Source organism: Cyprinodon variegatus, unplaced genomic scaffold (genome assembly GCF_000732505.1).
Source record: "Cyprinodon variegatus isolate N-32 unplaced genomic scaffold, C_variegatus-1.0 Scaffold718, whole genome shotgun sequence".
Classification (NCBI taxonomy): domain Eukaryota; kingdom Metazoa; phylum Chordata; class Actinopteri; order Cyprinodontiformes; family Cyprinodontidae; genus Cyprinodon; species Cyprinodon variegatus.
The window spans coordinates 264,760-283,314 of record NW_015151171.1 but is presented as its reverse complement, the minus strand read 5'-3'; the positions used below and the strand labels follow the sequence as shown (position 1 = coordinate 283,314).

Genomic DNA, 18,555 nt, shown 5'->3' with positions numbered 1-18,555 from the left:
GGATGGATGGATGGATGGATGGATGGATGGATGGATGGATGGATGGATGGATGGATGGATGGATGGATGGATGGATGGATGGATGGATGCTCTCTGCAGAGATTTAAACATCTTTCAGAATAAATTGAATTATTCATGCTCATTCAAGTCCCTCTACAGTATAAAGAGTTTTTTTTTTTCAATCATTTCCTCATTAAGTTAACGACTTTTCCTTTCATCCATAGGTTTTAAATCCCAAGAAGAAAGGCAAAAAGAAGAAATACATAAATTCTGGCACTGTAAGTGTACCCTGATCAGTTCCTATTTGCAGCCATGTTCTTAACAATGTTTTTCTTTTTAAGAAATATTTATTTTTCATTTTTTTGGACCTGCTCCTCTCATTGACTTTCATGGTCACCTTGTTTTCTTTCTTTACCATCCTCTCTTCTGGGAGCCGATGTTATTATTGTCCTCCTCCTCCGTTCATTCGTCCACCATCTGTGTGATGGCCTGTGCGTGTGTGTGTTTGTGCTTGCCAGGTAACTCTGCTGTCCTTCAAAGTGGAGTCGGAGTATACCTTTGTGGACTTCATCCGCGGAGGGTGAGTGGAATGAAAAGTAGCCCCGACACCCAGCACAAGTCAATAGACCCCATTTTTGGTTGCTTGTGCCTGTCTGTGTACTGCCTAAGTCTGTGTGTTTATCTTCATGTGTTTGGCTACAAAAACTTTATTGGATTTTCTCTAAATCTACAACTTAGGCATGGTATTGAATTCCTGTTTGTTCTCAGTTCTCATTGTTGAACACAATTTGCTGTTATGTAATTCATATTGTTTACTTTTAATAACTGCTTCCATTAGTTTGACTCATTTAGACCTTCAGCGTATTGAATTGGCTGTTTGTCATGCCATACTAATTAGCCACCAAGCAGCCAACCAGAAATTGATTGAATTGCAGTGTGTATTTATGGTTGACTGTGTGTTGGATGTATAATCTTTTTTAAGTTTACTGAAGCACATTATGTTGTCTGTTGTTCTCACTCTATATGCAACAGGACGCAACTGAACTTCACAGTAGCTATTGACTTTACAGCATCTAATGGTAAGTTATTGAAAGGCTTCCCTATAGACAGATAGTGGGCAATGGAGTATTTTGATCCCAGGCTAATTCTATAATTTATTTTCACTTATTAAAACAAACAGTACCAGGTTTTCATGGTAGTTTCCTTTTAATAAAAATGATCTGCTAAACTTCCAGAAAACACACAAGGTATACAATTTTAAGCATATAGATTAAAAGTTCAAACTTGGTAGGAACATATATTATTAAAAGACATTTCTGTCACCAAGTTAAACGCAGATCCTTTGAGGACATTGAGAAGACTTTCTTTAGAGTCATGAGGGGTTTTTTTTTGACTGGCTCGCCTAATTTTTAGGACAATGATAGATCTATGACCCATCTTCAGGGTTCTGGTGAAGAGCAAAAGATTATTTTATCGGTTGATTCCTCTGGCCCCTGGATGGAGTTTTTAAACAACCCAAGACAACTCATGTTTGATTGTGAGGGTGTTCTTGTTCTGGTTATAGTCAGCATTGCACTTCCAAACACTGAGTTAACATCCATCCATCCATCCATCCATCCATCCATGGATGGATGGATGGATGGATGGATCCAAACACATAGGCATTATTCTGACCATCAAATTATTTTTTAAGAATATTTTTTTATGTTTTTTTGCACACTTAAAAACTGCATTCTATAGCACAGAGCTCCAAGGCCTCAGCATATCAAGGTGCGTTGAAGTGATTCAAACCACTTCTAACAAGTACCACCTCATTCACATTGGAAATGAAAACTTTAGAAAATAACTCCTGTTAAGTTTTTTTATTCACACATCTTTTCATAAAAGATATACCTAATTATGATTTTGCTTGTAATTGTTAATAAGAATCTCTTCTTATTTCAGCTCATGTCAGATATGCATTAAAAACAACAAGCATGTCATTGCAGAAGGTTTTGTTCATTTAGAGAAGTACAGTAATAAGGATTTAGATTAGATTGAAGCTACACAGAAATAAATGCGATGTTCACTATTCCCCAGTATTACTTTAAACTAGGTAGGGAAATATATTGTCCTTTTGCAGCATTTTATAAGAGCGCAAAATTGCGGGTGATAAAGTCATGTGTGAAGGTAAATACTTTTATAATGCAACACATTTTAGAATCCAGTTGTGCCCTTTTATTTCCTGTTAAATGTGATTCTTCATCGTTACAGATTTACTAACACATAAATACCATGATCCATTTAGTATTGATCTGGTCCTGAGCCATAAAGCACACATGTGGAGTATCTGAGAGTGGAGTTAGATAAGAGATAATACATCACTGCATCACTTTCATCTCCTGTAAAAGTAGAAAACCCAGAGTAGAAGACAGAGAGTTTAGAAAATCTTATCTAAAGGCCAGCGGTGAGAGATGGCATTCAGGTATGAAAAATATGATATTATGTGCCATAACTGATGTGCTGGAAAACGCTTCAGCATCATAACAACGTAATTACCCTTCATATTCCTATTGACCCACTTTTATATTTACTTATATCAAAGATGTTGTTTTCCTCCATTCAGCTGTCAGTTTTAGCGGGGCAAAAATGGGTTTTTAGAATAATTTTAAAGTTAATCTCTGAGAAGAATACCAAACTCCTGAAATGGAAAGCAAAACCAATTAGCTCCACAATGTTTTCCTGCCTTTCATCACCTGGCTTTTTATTGTGATTGCTTAGATTTCACATTTGGGCATTTTTTCATATCTTATGGTGCTCTTATAACCACTTGTTTTCATGGAGATTTCTCAAAGGATCATTGATTAAAAAGGTGAAAACATTGCTGATCTGGTCCAGTGAACGGAATCAAACATGGTAGAATGAGAAAATGTCCACCATCATCTGCGCTGTCTGTTTTAAAGATTTTTTAACAAGCCAGTGTGACATAGTTGCGTAAGAGGCATGGATTGTTTCGGGGCCACAATTGCTCTAATATTACATCTTATCTTATCTTATCTTATCTAGGAGGGCAAAATAGCTGAAAGAAGAAAGTCTGTTTCATGGGATTTCTGTTACGTTGGAGTTCAATAGAGTTGTTTGACTGCATCTCTTCCATTATTCATGTAGTCCAACAAGACATTTACTTGCTATTTTTTCTTTGGATTTGAGTTCTGAATGTTTTGGGGGGTTTTTCTACTCAAATGCGCTACACTTATGACCACCTCTGTTCCTGCTTTACCTAGGACAGGCATGTCATACAATACCAAGCAAACCATTCAAGGGTATCTCTTGGTTTTTCTTAAACCCTACTGATTACATTCTTTGGGAGCAACCATAACTAAACACATCATAAAAACCTGTGTTTGGCCTATAGTAGTGGTGTAATTCAAGCTTTAGATGTGCTATTCTAAGAAATAAACAACCAAGAATTTATTTGGAAAGAGCTTACAAAGATGCCAATTAGAAGACAGAAATTGTTACTTGGAACAACATGATGTATCATTTACTTACTTATTATTTATTTATGTAAACATGCTCATCAATCCATAGAACAAAGAACTAAAATAAAAGTAGACTTAATGTGCAGAGGTTTGTATGAAATTACATGTTGTAAGATATACACCAAAGTATTATTTATTTAGATAGTTTGAACAGAAACTACAATCCCTCACTCTAAGCATGCTTGTGGCAACAGTGGAGAGGAAAAACTCCCTTTTAACAGGAAGAAACCTCCAGCAGAACCAGGCTTCCTCAGCAGAGGCTTCCTCAGTTCTAACTAATGATGGGGAGTATTGAAAGTAATATACTGTGGGTGTAACAAGGAATTAGAAAAAAAAAGAAAGGTCCCATACTTGATTGGCCATGGAGGTCATGAAGGTAAATGTAACAGTTTGTCTGCACATTATGCTATTTCTCATCTCAGCCAAGACATTCAAGAATCTTAATGGATTTTGTCCTGGAAAAATAAATTTTACATTTTTAAAATCTAAAATTGTTTTATACTGTATGCCTTTGAATACTGGAATGTGGGGAAAATAGGCCTGTATGAAGTAAGGGAAGAGAATTTAATAGATGTAGAAACTGTCTCACATCCAGCATCCAGTTCTTTTAACTCCTTGCTGTCAGGTAAGGCATGTTGAAGTAATTTTTTTTAAAGAATCAGACACAGACAAGATACATTTTTAATTTTTATTTTTTTCAAAATAAACAGAATACCTCATGCTCAAAACAGGCTTTAATGTTTAATTGCTACAGCATGTTATTTCATTTGGTCAAGAACATAAAGTGTATTATTAATCATACAACTCCTGCTAGGTGCCTCTTCTGTGATGTTTTTCCACTCAGACAATGTTTGACCATCAGCAAATAGAGCAGTATGATATTGGTGAAAACATTTTTAAACAAGGTGGACAGATCTTATTCCTTATTGCTACTGTTTTGTATTTTGGGAATGTGTGTGTGTTCTAAGGTAATCCATCCCAGCCCACCTCCCTCCATTATATGAGTCCCTACCAGATGAATGCATATGCCATGGCCCTAAAAGCAGTGGGGGAGATTATCCAGGACTACGACAGTGACAAGCTTTTTCCTGCCTACGGTTTTGGAGCTAAGCTGCCCCCTGATGGTAAAATCTCCCATGCCTTCCCACTGGTAAGACATACTCATAAAAATAAACTTATAAACGCACACTTGTAGTTGACTTGGACAAAGACGTGTAGCTGTAACAACAGCTGGGCACACAAATTAAGATGATGGCTCATCTGCCTGCCAGCGGGAATCCAGCAGAAACCCTCTACTTTCACCTCATTCAATCAAGAGGGAATGGTAGGAGGTGGTCACATGAAACTGAGGGGCTTGTTTTGTTAAATACAAGGTAATTCTTCAAGGGCTTTACAAGACATTTAAAGAAGCTGAATTTAAAGGAGAGGTGGATGAATAAAAATTACATTCTTAAAAAAGTTTAAAATTCTGTATTTTTGGTTTGTATTACATCTTGACTTTTACTTTATGTCTGAGCTCCCCAAATATCATGCTGGTAACATACAGTATGTACTATATATTTACATTATACTGTTCTCTACAGACTTCAAGCAGAAAAGTGCTGATGTAAAAATGTCTTTCCATCTGCACAAAATTTATGATATTAAGGTACTAATTGGCTACAAAAATGTGATTCGGAATTAAATGTAGTCTCTTAATTCTACAAATACCTTAAAGGCTTAGCTCAGCATTGCTAAATTAGATAATTATTTTTCCAACTGATTTTTTCTTGTGTAAACATACCAATGTACCAACCAAAATACCATACCAACATGCCTATGTTTCTAAGGGCTGAACCGTGTTTCTGCCTTTTCTATTTCATCATACCTTAGACTGGCTTAACAGTAGACAAATCTCCTTATGATGCCCCAATCATTAAGGCTAGGATTTTGACTGTCCATAAGAAAAACTGCAAAAGAAATATAGGTTTTTTTCCTCATAACCAATAACTTGTAATCTTACTGAGCTGACAAACATATACATTTAAAACTGTAGTTTGAGGCTCATCCCATCCATCTATGTATGACCAATGGCTGAAAGGCGACTAAAATACCTTTTGTTATAACCTGCTTGTGTGAGTGTGGCTTTTTAACTATAAAAGTACTTAAAACAAAACATGGAGCACCTCTACAGTTCGATAATGATATGCAAATTACACTAGGCAGAGACATTAGGCCCAGCTTAATGCCTGTCCCACTTCACACACCTGAGAGAGTTTTGATTTTTTTTTCAAACATCTTGAACATTTTGTTCTGCTCGTCAACAGTTTATTGAAAAGTTTGCTATTCAGTTGGAATTGCAGACTTCAGTTGACTAAAAATAATAAAAAGCTACTTTAAAAAACAATTCTACTTCTGGATTTTGTTGCGTTGTCTGTTAGTTTGGGAAGGGGGTCTCCACTCAGAAGCTGGTTTTGTTTGGGGGACCATAACGTAAAAAGGTTTAGGAACCCCAGACCTATGGTAACAACTAAGCATGAAGGGGGGGAAAAAAAACACAATATTGTATTTAATCCCAACAACTTCCTCTCTTCCCCTCTTTTACCATGCTCTGTAATGAAAGTAAAGATTTAGGAAATATAAACAGTAATCCTGCCCTATTGCTGGTTTGTTCCTCATTCGGACTGTCCGTCACTTGTTGTTGATGACATTTGTTTAGCCAAAATATGTTAAAAGTCTGGTTTTGTCGTTACATGCTAAAGTTTTCTCTTGATTTGTGCCTATTGAAAGTGGTGTACTTCACTTATTCAAAGGAGCAAAAAAACATAATTCATTATTTTAGATTGAAAGAACTGATGAATATTCATGTGAAGAACTAAGGGTATGACATCAAACACCACCTCTAGGGTGGCCATTTCTATAGCACCAAAAAGGAGGACATTGTGTGGCATATCAATAAATTACTAAGGTGTACATAAGAATAAGGTAAAGTCAAATTTATAGTACAATTCTTAGTAGTTTAAAGAGGATGCTTGTGTAGCTGAATAGAACAAAATATCAAAGAAATGTAAAAAAGAATTGGTTCCCAGCATTTGCATCTATTTAATACATTGTGGTGTTTAAAAAGTGACCACCGAGATGAATCTTTAAAGTGCAGAATACCACAAAGCATAAGATGTGTGGACTTAAACATTAAAAAAATCGTTTTAACAAGAAACATTCATAATAAAATAGCCTAATATTTTTTTAAACAACAAAAGAGATTGTAGAAAACACATTTAACTGCTCTAAAAGTATAGCTTTATTTTTAAGAGCCTCAGTCTTTTGGGAACTTATCTGAAGTGTCTGTGTGCAGCAGACCTGTCTTTGTGGTCATCCCTTTAGCTATGGGCCAATCACTGAAATCCACTTTCACGTCACAGTCTACACTTCCGTAGGACTAGTGATGTTTTATAGTATAGTCCACCTTGCAGCTCTGCACAAGTTATTTTAGCATCCAGGGGCGACAAAACTTAACGTAAAAGCCAACATTGAAGAGTTCGCTGCTGCACGTTTATTACTTTTATGTTAATCTGTACTCGCACGCCGTTCAATTGCAGCTTTTCCTCGAATGCTTACGCTCACATCGCAGAAACCATCGCAGAAAGTGGCAGAAACCATGGAATGAATCTCCACTACCTTTGGTCATAAATTCACGCTCTTTTGTCCATTCTGGGTTAAAGTTAGAGTCCTGGTTTTGACAGGACGCTAACTTTAATACTTAGCATCAATAATTCTGATCCCTGTTTACTTTTGTAACCAATGACAAGCAGAGCTTTACCTGACACGCTGTCACTCTTAGCCAATCATCTGTTAGATCAGATAGTGATGCATTTTTGATGATTGGATATTGTGCTGCAGCCCAGCAAAAAAATAAAAATAAAAATCTGCTCTACAAGACTAGTGCCTCATAAAGGAGGACAAATACGCATCCGGCTGGATGCAGCGCCGGACGCCGGACAGTGCAATTTAAAACCGGACTGCCCACCCTAAAGCCGGACATCTGGCCACCCTAACCACCTCTCTGTGTTGTTCTCCAGCCTCTTGATTACAAGCCGGGCTGGATGAATGTACTTCCATAAGCAGAGCTACCACCCAGCTCAGGCTTTAGCCCCTATAAAGTGCCACAGACACAACAACATTGTGTAGGAGTAAAATGGAGAGTCACCCGATTGAAATGTTGACCTGAACATCTCCGACCAAAGTGAATTTCTCTTGCCAGAAGCATTAAATGAGGTTTTTAATTCTTCAATAGACATGTTCCTGTTAAAGATTATCCTGATTTTCTGTGTATTTATCCTTTGAAAATATGTTTATTCGAGGCATTCAGTGAGAAGGGTGGAGGGTCGGTTCAGGGCAGGGTTGGAGGTTGCTCTGAAAAGTAGAAAAAGGTTAGACATCTTGTTTTGGTCTACAGACAGTGGTCAGCAGCCTACCTAGTTATGAAATATTATCGCTCCTTTAATGGTGGAATCATGAGCAATAAATAAGAGGTTGGCTTCAGTGACATGTTTTTCATTTTAACAGCCATAAATTTATGTTATAGAAGTATTATGTGCGTTTAGCAATTAAATGAATGTAGATAGGCCAAAGAGTGGAAAATAATTTTTATATATGTTTGAAAAAAACTTGTTAAAGGTAAAGAAGATGAGTCTTTGTTTGGTTTTTCTTTCAGTTGATTTTCCTTTTCCTAATTTTGAATAATATTATTTCTGAATTGGATCAATGATTGGATTAGAAGTGGATCATTGTATCCCTATTTTAAATTATTGGAAATTAAATATTGTCCCTTAAGCAGAAGTTTGAGAAAACATGGTTATAGTTGCAGTATTGCAGTAAAGTGAACTAGTTTAGTTTGGCTATATTTTCTTCCAATTTAACTCACTTCATACAATGAAACATTATGTTTTGCTTTTCTTATGGCCTGTCCATAATTTTATGCAAAATGAGGCTTTGTTGCAACATTTGAGAAAAGCCTATAATTTCATATAACCCATTTACATTTAGACAGGAATTAGATATGCTTTTTCTTCTTTTTTTTGGAAAGAAAATGGAACAACAAAGTATTTCATAAATAAACTACACAATCCCCTTTCTTACTATTAAACAAGTTCTTCCCTGTGCAGGTTTCCCTTTTATGCAGTTTCTAAATGTTGTATTCTCTGTGTTACAGAATGGCGACAGCGACCATCCAAACTGTGTAGGCATAGAGGGAGTTTTGGAGTCTTATTTCCAGAGCCTGAGGACAGTGCAGCTTTATGGACCCACTAACTTTGCACCCGTTATCAACAAAGTAGCAAAGTAAGCCTGAAATTTTATTTTATTTATTTATTATTTTTACCAATAATATAGACACCCTGTTTAAATGAATCCCACTTATTCTAGCCAATGAATTAATGTCCACTCAAAGAAGAGAGGGTTATTATTTATTAATAAAATAATTATTTAATAACACTTGAATTATCAGTTCTTTGTGTGCCCTCGTTTTTTACTGTCTGTTGCTTTAGATTGAATGGCGAGTTCCTATATGTGTTTGGATTATGACACTGTTCAGGAAGAAAAAAAACACTGTAATGACATAATTTTAGAGTTAAAAGAGAAGGGTTCAAAAAAGGTGTACTTTCCTTTTATCGTGACTTTGTGCAGAATTAATAAGGCTGGTGCCTCATAAACTTATTTTCTCTTTCACATTCTTCTGTTGTTTAAAAAGGTTTGGGAGATGGCCCTAATTATTTTTTAAGGAAATTTCTAGCCACCTTCAATCTACATATTATTGAAACATTTAGGACCAATTTCCTGCCTGATCTTATTTACAACCCTGTAATAATTTGTAGCCTCTCTGATTGGTTTGAAGGAAATATTATTTTATGGAATACCATAGATTTAAGATTGACTGAAGCAGAAATACAATTTACACTCTGCCTTTGAAATTGTGCAATCTCCTTTGACTTAGCTAAAACTGTCGTTAAATACAGAAATATCCAAAGTCACGGTTTTTGCAGATGGAAAACAGATATACTCCAATCTTCTAAAAGTTAAAACCACTGTGGGTTCAGAGATTTAAGTAGTGTTACTTTATAGGTACTTAGGTATTATAATTGACCAAAGTCTGTCTTTTATGACAAACATTTAGGGCCTTGTTAGACAGTTGAGGCTAATATTGTGTTTCTTCTACAGGAACAAATCTTATTTTTCTCTTCTTGGAAAGAAACATCTTATTTCTGCAACTTTTTTTGTTTACCTGTGCTCTTCTTATTATGAATGCATCTTTACACCTTAAAAAAATGTGAACCATGGTGCTATGTGTTTCATTACTGGTTGTGGAATTCATGTTCTCCATTGTACCCTGTGTGCTGTTGCTGGGTAGAACACATCATAGAGAATAAAATATGAAACAAGAGATATGACAGGGACACAGGCATGGAGTGGAATGGGACACAGAATACAACAATTAAAGAAACAAGCACAGAACAATGACAACCAGGCAGTTCGAATACAGGTGGATTATGGGGAGAAGACATGACAGGAGGTAGGAGCAATCCTGAGGAGAAAAAGACAGCTGAGACCAATAAAGAGAGAGAGCTGAGGAGAAACAGAAAATAATAAGACCAGACAAAGAGGAACAGAGGAAAAATATCTAACATAGAATGAAGAACCTGTAAGTTAAACACAAAAATGAACAAAACAAGTTAAAGAGAGATGGCGGAATTAGAAAATATGGACAAGACCTAACAGAAACAGAAAACCTGAACTTCTTAAGATCCCAGATATTTTAATTGATTCTAATACATTATACAGCAGATTAATCAGTGAATAATATTGAAACAACCTTGTTTTATATCATTTTATCAACAAAGAATCATATGGACTGTAAATAATCATCATCTATTCAAATTAATCAACTAACAGAAAAATATTTTAACATGACGTGAAGTTGGTGAGACTTTGGCCAAATAACAACTCACATTTAACCACTCACTTATTAGTGAAGGTAGCATGGAACAGCTTCTACATTATAAGATTCTGAATTAAAAAATTATTTTGAAAAGTATGCAGTATCAAGCCTCATCTGTCGTTTTAATGGTGTCCATGGAATTTTTTTTATGAAAGAAAATATACAAAACAGTTTCTTAAGAATTCCGGTTGTAAATCTCTCCTTCAGGTTTTAATCGAAAGAGCTCCTCATTTAAAAAGAGGGTACACAATGGTCTTTAAAAACATTTAAATAACTGAGTGGCTGTACGGTTGCCTGATGTTTTAACCGTTATTGGAGAGCTTTCCGCATTCTTCTGAAATAATAAAATGATCCTGGAGGTGCAGAAAGATCATTTCCATTCAAGTATGAATATTTGGAACTATGGCCGACGGAATTTACCATGAATATAAAAAATGTGGATTACAAATTAAAAGTTTGGATTAGAAAAGATAGATTTGTGAGAAAAGTCCAGCTATCCATTTTCTTTCACTGTATCTGGGCCCGGGTCACAGAGGCAGCAGTCTAAGCAGAGATGCCCATACTTCCTGATCCACACACACCTCCTGTAGCGACACCAAGCCAGCTCAGAGACGTAGTTCCTCTAACATGCCCTTGGCCTTCCATGAGGTCTCCTCCCAGTAGGACATGCCTTGAACTCCTCCCAAGGTAGGTGACCAGAAGGCATCTAGAACAGATGCCCGAGTTACCTCAACTGGCACCTTTTGACATGGAGGAGCAACAACTCTACTCCAAGATCCTCCCGGATAACTGAACTCCTCACCCGATATCGAAAGTACGCCCAGCCACCCTGCAAAATAAACTAATTTTGGCCGCTTGTATTCAAGATTTTTTCATTTTGGACATTACCCAGATCTCATGACCATAGGTAAGGGTGGGGACATAGCTCGATTGGTAAATTGAGAGCTTTGACCCTGACTCAGCTCCCTCTTCACCACGTGGTCCAATACAGCGACTGCATCACTGCCAATGCTCCACCGATCCATCTATTGATTTCACGCTCCATATTTCCCTCAATCCAGATACTTGAACTCCTCCACTTGAGACAAGGGCTCGCCACCGAGTCCACCTTTCTCCGGTGTAGAAACATGGCCTCGGATTTGAAGGCCCAACATCATCTGCAAACAGCAGATATGAAATCCTGAGGTTCCCAGACTGAACACCCTAAGGTCCCTGGCTGCAGCTAGAAATTCTGTCCATAAAGATCACGAACAGAACCTGTGATAAAGGGCAGCCCTTGCGGAGGTCAACATGCACCGGGAACAGGTCTGACTCCTGGCAATGTGAACCAAGCTTCTGCTGCAGTCATAGAGAGAACGTACAGCCGTTAACAGAGGTCCCCGGACCCCATACTCCCAGAGCACCCCCAGGAGGGCACCACGAGGGGCATGGTCGAACACCTTCTCCAAATCCATAAAACACGTGTGGACTGGTTTGTGAATTCCCATGAACTGTCAAGCACCCGATGAAGGGTGTGGAGCTGGTCCAGTGTGCCGCGACCGGGAGAAAAACCACATTGTTCATCCTGGATCTTAGGTTCAACTATTGGCCAGATCCTCCTCTCCAGCATCTGGAGTAGACCTTACCGGGGAGGCTGACAAGTTTGATCACTCTGTAACTGGTGCACCCTCGAAGTACTCCTTCCGCCACCTGACAACATCCAAAGTCGAGGTCAGCAACTCCCCACCTGCACTGTAATGAGTGTTGGCGAAGCATTGCTTCCCACTAAGGCAGCTGAAAGAACACTTTTGAGGCTGGCCCACGTCGTCTGTTCGGGCTGGTCCTGGCCGGAGGGCAAAGGCTCGGCCACCAGGCGCTTGCATACGAGCCCCAACCCCAGGCATGGCTCCAGGGATGGGGCCCCAGCTGTGCCATACGAGGCGACGTCATGGTCCTTGGTTTAACTCTCTCCATAAGGGTTGTCTGAGCTTCTCTCAGTCTGACCTGCCATGTAGGACCTTTTTTGGCATAGGACACCCTACTAGGGTCATAACGCTCTGGACAACATAGCTCCTAGGATCATTCAGGCACTCAAATAAACCCCACCACGTTAAGGTGGCAGCTCGCGGGGTGGTGAGAAAAGTTGATTTGCTATTCTGATCATTTTTAAAATATCCTATTTAAAGCTGTTGCAAAACTGTTGGCCTTTCTGGTCATGTTGGAGAGCATTAAATGTTCGGTTCTTTATGGCGGGGAGGAGACAATAGCTGCTGATGTTTGAATAGACCAGTTTTTTCAGCTGGAAGTATTTCATGCATGCTCTATTTTCCTTCTCTGTTATGTGCAATGTTTGTTTCCAGATTACCTTCTGCATCAAAATGTGCCTGGTCCCTTGATAAAAACAGCATTCTTTCTTTGTTTAACCAGCTTTTTGAATTTAAATGAGGATCAGGAAGTTCTGATGCTTTGAGGGAAAAAAGAATAACTCAATGCAGCTATATAATAGTTTATTTCATTCTTTTACTCAGCCGATAATACCAAGGAGTATTCAAATCCTTTATTGCATGGACTAAATAGAATACACCATGCGTTGTGTTTAACCCCCACACTTTTCATTTCCTTGTATTAATGTAGAAAATATGTTCTGTTTCTCTATCCAGATATTTCTTAAATAGGGCAAGTGTTTGCATGAACCAGGTGAGACCCTTTTTAACCCGAAAGCATCAACTCTATCATCAGAAAACTGGATCCGCCTTGGTTTGCTATGTTTTAGAAAATAACTGGTTTCCCCGTAAGGCCGAGGGTGAGCTTATTAATAAAACCGTTAAATGTACAGTATAAGCTTTGTGGACAACGGCAAGCATGTGAAAAGGTTTGAACATTATCTGAAAATTTTGTTAGTTTTGTTTTATTAAACCCCACTATCCCTCTCAATCAAAATATATACATATGTTTTGAGGTTTATTCAAAAAAAAAAAAAAAGAAAGGCTGGCACAGTTACAACAAAAATTATCTCTTCTTCCTGTTAGCTTTATTATCATGTATTATCTGAAGCTGCTTTCATGACTGCTGTTTTTAGCTGAATTGGTAGATTTTTAGTTCTTTTGTTACATGCCTGGGCACAGATTCAATTTAATTTTTTAGGCTTCAATGGGAGCTCTCTGAGGGTTGACACTGACAATCTTTATGGGGTCCTGATGTTTTTAAGTCCAGCTCAAAACAGAATCTGACAGCCAAGTACCCATGATATACATTGCTCTAGTTGGGAGTGGGGTACAATAATGCCTATTGATAGTAATTTTGAATTAAAAATATTGTTGTTATTATTATTATTAGTAGTAGTAGATGCAGTAGTATAAAAGAGCAATCAAATAACAAAAACAGGGGCTTTTGTTTTGCCGAATGTGTTTTGATGGCCAGTGTTGAAGCTCAGTTAGTTTTCCTGTGATAACATCAGATATCACAGCACAAAATGACCCCAGATGTTTGATTTCTAGAGCTTGATTCAACCTCTGTCCTTTTCCAGAGGACATGCAGGTGCTCTTTGAATTTCTATTCCTCATCAGAATGTTAGCTTTAAAGTATGGAGGGGTGTGTGTTTGTGTGTCCCCAGCTGTGCAGCAGAGATTACAGATGGCTCTCAGTACTTTGTGCTGCTGATGATCACAGATGGAGTGATATCTGACATGGTCCAGACCAAAGAGGCAGTGGTTAATGTGAGTAAACAAACATGCACATACACTCCACACATGCAAACAGAAACTACAAAAAAATAGACACAATCTTATTATATCATAGTTCTTTTAAAAAAACAATTATAGTCCTTTCATCTTAGCACTGGTACAACTCTACTCTGTTTATTTATATAGCGCCATTTCACAACACATATCATCTCAAGGCACTTTACAGTTCACCAGATCATACAGTCAAATTGATTCAAAGTTTTCTTTCTAAGGAAAACCAGTTGATTGCATCGACTCATTGACTAAAAGGCAAACCCTCACACTTACAGTAGCATGCTTGTAGAGACAGTGGAGAGGAAAAACTCCCTTTTGACAGGAAGAAACCTCCAGCAGAACCAGGCTCAGTGTGGCCATCTGCTGAGGCCGACTGGGGTTCAGGGAGACAGAAGCAGAGATACAAAACGCAACTGTAAGTCCCTCCAGGAAACACACAGCCAGTAAGACAAGCTCCGAGCCAACTCCCATGTCAGAGGATGAACAGATAACATCCAGCCAGTCACAGTCAGAGAAACAGGACTACACTGGAAAACAGGCCGATCTCGAAACATCTATAAACAAAGGTGTTGATGGAAGGAGCAAAGCTGATATTTTTCTCCAGGATGGTTTCACAGCCAAATAGGAACAGACTAGGTGAAGCTACAATTAGAAAAAGCAGAGAGAGCATAACGTTAGAGATTGAACTAATAGATTCTGCAGAGTGGGAGAATAGAGAGAATGATGCAGAATGATGAAATAGGGGTCCCTTTGTCTTCCAGAAGTCTAAGCCTATAGCAGCATAACTGTAGAGATAACACTCTAACTATAAGCTTTATCAAAAAAGAAAGTTTTAAGCCTTAAAAGTAGACAGGGTGTCTGCCTAACGGACTAAAACTGGTCCCACAGGAGAGGAGCCTGATAGCTAAAAGATCTGAGTCCCATTCTACTTTTAGTAATTCTAGGGCCCACTAGTAAACCTGCAGGCTGAAAGTGAAGTACATATGTGCATTGATTCATCCCATCATGATGTCTTTTCAGGTTAACAGAAAAAGGCCCTACATCTTAAAAGATATGTATTTATATTTAGTTTAGATAAAAATACTGCCTGTCAGGTTATGGACCCTGCAAGGGAAAACTCCCAGATAATTGCTTTTAACCTCCCAAAGCTCCTGCTCTAAAAAAGTGTTGACATCTCATCGAACCTCTGCTATAAGTGTTTTTTGGGGTGTTACATCAGATTAAAGGCATTTCCTAAACTAATGCTGAAGTACCTGCTTCACCTTATCCCTGAATTTTCCCTGAAGGGAAGTGCAAACGCCCCCATTACACAGAAAATGACAGTGTTGAGAATCGACCAAGCTACCTTTTACAAGTGGACTAATGTTGGTTTCCTTCTGTAAAATGCTGCTGTCAGAGGTTCAGACAGCAGCAGCAATAGAAGTGAATTTGATCCATTTTTTTTCCATTTGGCTCAATACAGAAATACAACATGCATTCTTACACAAACACCTAAAACTAATTTATTTTTTGCTATTATTTACTTTCCTCAGTAAAAAGAGTGGTAAACAGTCATCATAAATTAGGCTACGTTCACACAGGAGTCTAAAGTGACACAAATCCGATTTTTTTTCGCCCATATGTGACCTGTATCTGATCTTTTCAGGGCAGTCTTAACAACACAGATACATTTTTTTTCCGATGCGACCCAGGCCACTTGGGTATGTGGTACTGAACGTATCTGATCTTTTCAAATGCGACCTGTGTCTGTACAGCCAGGTCACATTCATCCGATCTGAACGCTATTAGTAGCCGACATAGGCCACTAATCTGCGTCTTGCTATGCAGAAGCAGCAAGAAAAACAAAAACCATGGAGGACAATAATGCGGAGAGTAGTATTTATGTTTAACCATCTTGAAAGATTGAGTTTTTAAATGTTGGGAAAGATTGTTAGTCTCCAGAACTACAATCCATGTTTGCTTCCATAAACACAGAGCACGCTTGCTTGTTACGCCATTGCGTGCTCTGCTGTGCATGCGGGACACTTAAGCTATATGAATGCAGTTCACACAGTAGATCACATACAAGTTGCATATATTTGGAAATGTGAACAGCAATGCAAAAAATTCAGATTTCACAAAAAAATCAGAATTGAGCATTAAGGACTGCAGTGTGAAAATAGCTTTAGAATCTTAATACATTTGAACAAACTCCTAATCTTTAAATGTTGAGTACATCTGTTAAAAAGTTATTAATTTTATTTGGTTTTTTGTCTTTTTACAGGCAGCATCACTTCCTCTCTCCATTATTATTGTTGGTGTAGGGCCTGCTGAGTTTGATGGTAAGCAGAATTATATTTTTCATAAGAGTGGACATGACAGAGAGAAAGTGTAGTTTTTATCATCTTTTATGTAGACATTTGAAATGGTTTGAGATTTAGCAAAACACTGTTAAGTTAGTAAACTATTTAACAATTTTAGTAAGTATTGAAGTGTCATCGAATAAAAATGTTTATTTGTGACTATAGTGTTGTTCTCTTGTCCTTAAGTGGTAACAAACCCTCACAGACAGCATACAAATAAGGACATTTTAAAAGGAATAAAGTTGTGATTTTTTGAATAATATACTTAATTTTCTTTTCTTTAGATCAATGTAACATTTATTTTCTATTCTAAATACACAGGTCCTTCTCAAAATATTAGCATATTGTGATAAAGTTCATTATTTTCCATAATGTAATAATAAAATTTGAACGTTCATATATTTTATATTCATTGCACACTAAATTAAATATTTCATGTCTTATTGTCTTAATACTGATGATTTTGGCATACAGCTCATGAAAACCCAAAATTCCTATCTCACAAAAGTCAACCTTTAAATAATTATGTACAGTTATGCACTCAATACTTGGTCAGGAATCCTTTTGTAGAAATGACTGCTTCAATGTGGCGTGGCATGGAGGCAATCAGCCTGTGGCACTGCTGTGGTGTTATGGAGGCTCAGGATTCTTCGATAGCGGCCTTCAGCTAATCCAGAGTGTTGGGTCTTGCGTCTCTCAACTTTCTCTTCACAATTTCCGGAGTCACAGATTCTATATGGGGTTCAGGTTAGGAGAGTTGGCCGGCCAATTGAGCACAGTGATACCATGGTCAGTAAACCATTTACCAGTAAGCAGGTGCCAGGTCATGCCGAAAAATGACATTTTCATCTCCATAAAGCTTTTCAGCAGATGAAAGCATGAAGTGCTCCAAAATCTCCTGATAGCTAGCTGCCTTGACGCTGCCCTTGATAAAACACAGTGAACCAGCACCTGCTGCTGACATGGTACCCCTGACCATCACTGACTGTGGGTACTTGACACTGGACTTCTGGCATTTTGGCATTTCCTTCTCCCCAGTCTTCCTCCAGACTCTGGCACCTTGATTTCCCATTGACATGCAAAACTGAGGAACAGTCCAGTACTGCTTCTGTGTAGCCCAGGTCAGGCGCCTCTGCCGCTGTTTCTGGTTCAAAAGTGGCTTGACCTGGGTAATGCAGCACCTGTAGCCCATTTCCTGCACACGCCTGTGCACGGTGGCTCTGGATGTTACTACTCCAGACTCAGTCCACTGCTTCTGCAGGTCCCTTATGGTCTGGAATCGGCCCTTCTCCACAATCTTCCTCAGGGTCCGGTCACCTCTTCTCGTTGTGCAGCATTTTCTGCCACACTTTTTCCTTCCCACAGGCTTCCCACTGAGGTGCCTTGCTACAGCACTCTGGCAACACTCAATTCATTTAGAAATATCTTTCTTTGTCATAGCCTTTTGCTTGAGGGTGTCAATGACGGCCTTCTGGACAGCAGTCAGCTCGGCAGTCTTATCCATAATTGGGGTTTTGAGTGATGGACCAGGCTGGGAGTTTTAAATACTTCAGGAATCTTTTGCAGGTGTTTAGAGTTAATTTGTTGATTCAGATGATTAGGTGCATAGCTCGTTTAGAGACCTTTTTAATGATATGCTAATTTTGTGAGATAGAAATTTGGGGTTTTCATGAGAGTTATGCCAAAATCATCCGTATTGAGACAATAAAAGACCTGACATATGTCAGTTAGTGTGCAATGAATCTAAAATATATGAATGTTTGAGTTTTATCATTACATTATGGAAAATAATTAACTTTATCACAATACAGTAATATATTGGGAAGAACATGTAGAGAGATTTATAGGGGATTGATAGGAAGTTAAGCAGAGTAAGTGATAAATTATGCATGTTGATTAATTTTAGAAATACCCACTTGCCTTAATGACTCTTCACTCAAGCTCTGTCGAAGTGTGGTTGTCCTGATCTTCGTTCCATGATATTCAATTTTTAAAATTTTATT

At 38.1% G+C, this 18,555-nt stretch overlaps 1 protein-coding gene across 2 annotated transcripts in view; it reads left to right on the top strand.

The window, feature by feature from the left end:
- cpne9 (copine family member IX) overlaps window positions 1–18,555 on the top strand; it is a 162,054-nt gene that overhangs the window by 118,218 nt on the left and 25,281 nt on the right. For both annotated transcript variants that reach the window (XM_015395002.1, XM_015395001.1), the window contains 7 exons: window positions 225–278; window positions 519–580; window positions 1,033–1,079; window positions 4,490–4,671; window positions 8,713–8,840; window positions 14,087–14,189; window positions 16,474–16,531. In XM_015395002.1, the coding sequence (XP_015250488.1) occupies window positions 225–278; window positions 519–580; window positions 1,033–1,079; window positions 4,490–4,671; window positions 8,713–8,840; window positions 14,087–14,189; window positions 16,474–16,531 (634 nt within the window). The remainder of the gene's footprint in view (window positions 1–224; window positions 279–518; window positions 581–1,032; window positions 1,080–4,489; window positions 4,672–8,712; window positions 8,841–14,086; window positions 14,190–16,473; window positions 16,532–18,555) is intronic.